At 49.0% G+C, this 2,487-nt stretch overlaps 1 protein-coding gene across 1 annotated transcript in view; it reads left to right on the forward strand.

Moving 5' to 3' along the window:
• BRINP2 (BMP/retinoic acid inducible neural specific 2) overlaps window positions 1–2,064 on the forward strand; it is a 79,254-nt gene extending 77,190 nt beyond the window's left edge. The window contains exon 7 of the mRNA XM_007937609.1: window positions 948–2,064. Coding sequence (XP_007935800.1) covers window positions 948–2,064 — 1,117 coding nt within the window. The remainder of the gene's footprint in view (window positions 1–947) is intronic.
• Window positions 2,065–2,487: the final 423 nt, after the last annotated feature.

Genomic DNA, 2,487 nt, shown 5'->3' on the forward strand with positions numbered 1-2,487 from the left:
GGGGGGGAAGCCAGATAGGAAAGCCTCCTAGGAGAAGAAAGTCATGCCAAATTGTGAGGGAAGAGATGGAAATGGCCTGGGGCACACTAGGGGGACAGCAGTCCAGGCAAGTGTAGCTGCCTACATCCCGATCCAGAGGTACGACTCAAAGTGAGACATAGAGTAAGAAGAAGGACAGGCCAGCAAACGTTTTGGGGACAGGTTTACTCTTTTTTTTTTTTTTTCAATAAATATTTATGTTGATGAATGATACTGTGTTTCTGCTCTCCTAGTGTTTAAAGGGAAGCAGTCTATGAATAAGTCAATAAGAAATAAGCACACTGATTCCAAATCCTAATAGTTCCTGTGGATGAAATAAAAACAGGCTGATGTGATAGAAAAGGGCTCACGTGGCTCTTTTGAAAGGAAGGTCATGGACGGCCTCTTTGAAGATGTTACATAAGAGCTAAGACTAAATTTAAGAGAGAATCAGCCATAGAAAATGCCTCTTCTTGGTGGAAGAGTGGTAGAAGCAGAGAATAGACAGAAACTGTGAAAGGGGGATGGAGTTGGCATGAATTGGAAAGTTTGGAGACCCAGTTGGTGGAAGACCTTATTTAGAAGGCTGAAAACCTAGATTTGATTCAATAGATGTTGAAGAGCCTCTGCAAGCCTTGGAATAAGGGAATACGGCAGTACTAGGGATCAATGAGCTTGCCTAGTTTCATATAAGTTTGAAATCAAATATTTATGGTGCCAATCCATTAGATAGAGCTCCAGGCTTTTGCTCAATTAGTCCAAAGTGGAACAGTGGGGTTTCCATCGTTCAGAGAGGTACTAATGTGCTTGAGGTTATTATTCTCTCATTGCCTTCCCTACATATTGGTCAGTGTCCTGCTACCCTCAGGTTGGATGGCGGTGTATGGCTTCCTTTGACTTTTGCTTCATTTTTATCTCCCCTCTTCAAGGCCTTTATCTTACTGGTGGAACCGAGTCCAGTCTCTCCTCTATTGTGGAGAAAGCACCTTCCCTGGCACCTTCCTGGAACAGAGCCACAGCTGCACCTGCCCCTATGATCAATCTTCCTGCCAGGGTCCCATCCCGTGTGCCTTGGGTGAAGGGACAGCATGTTCCCACTGTGCTCTGGACAACAGCACACGCTGTGGGAGCTGCAACCAAGGCTATGTGCTTGCCCAGGGGGTATGTAGGCCAGAGGTGGCTGAATCCCTGGAGAACTTCCTGGGGTTGGAAACAGACCTGCAGGACCTCGAGCTGAAGTACCTGCTGCAGAAGCGGGATAGCCGCATTGAGGTGCACTCCATCTTCATCAGCAATGACATGCGCCTGGGAAGCTGGTTTGACCCTTCCTGGAGGAAGCGCATGCTGCTCACCCTGAAGAGCAACAAGTACAAGCCTGGACTGGTGCACGTGATGCTGGCCTTGTCCCTGCAGATCTGCCTCACCAAGAACAGCACCCTGGAGCCTGTCATGGCCATCTACGTCAACCCCTTTGGGGGCAGCCACTCTGAGAGCTGGTTCATGCCCGTGAATGAGGGCAACTTCCCAGACTGGGAAAGGACTAACGTGGATGCAGCTGCCCAGTGCCAAAACTGGACTATCACCTTGGGGAACAGGTGGAAGACCTTCTTTGAGACGGTCCATGTTTACCTACGGAGCCGAATCAAGTCCCTGGATGACAGCTCCAATGAGACAATCTACTACGAGCCTCTGGAGATGACTGATCCCTCCAAGAACCTGGGCTACATGAAAATCAACACCTTGCAGGTCTTTGGTTACAGCCTTCCCTTTGACCCAGATGCTATCCGGGACTTAATTCTCCAGCTTGACTACCCATATACTCAAGGTTCCCAGGACTCTGCCCTCTTGCAACTTGTTGAGCTTAGGGACCGGGTGAACCAGCTTTCTCCACCTGGCAAAGTCCGACTTGACCTTTTCTCCTGCTTGCTCCGGCATCGGCTAAAGCTGGCTAACAATGAGGTGGGCAGGATCCAGTCCTCCCTGAGGGCTTTCAATTCCAAGCTGCCAAACCCTGTGGAGTATGAGACAGGCAAACTCTGTAGCTAATGGCGGGCCCATGCTAGTGCCAGGCAGGGAGGAGGTTTATGAATCTGAGGTGTAGAGATAATCCAAGCCTTCACCTTAGTGCCAACAGGGTGCTTACATAAGACTTTCAGCACCCAGCAGATGGGACCTTGAAGCTTGGACTGAAGCAGGCAGGAGACAAAGAAACAGCCACTGCAAACACACTCACACAGACACTCACCACACACATGAACACAACTGCACACACCGCCCCCCCCCACACACACACAAGCACACACTCCCACAGGAAGGGAGGCTACAACATAGCAGCCTCAGATCTGTAAAGTTGGTGCTTTCTCAAATGAACACAGTTGAAGGAGAGGAGCCAAGGGAGAGATTAAGAAAAAAGACCCAGCCAAACCATGAAAGAAAGAAACAAAACAAAAGTTCTTAAAAGTGATTCTT

Source organism: Orycteropus afer, unplaced genomic scaffold (genome assembly GCF_000298275.1).
Source record: "Orycteropus afer afer isolate SDZICR_OR568_19922 unplaced genomic scaffold, OryAfe1.0 scaffold00043, whole genome shotgun sequence".
Classification (NCBI taxonomy): Eukaryota; Metazoa; Chordata; class Mammalia; order Tubulidentata; family Orycteropodidae; genus Orycteropus; species Orycteropus afer.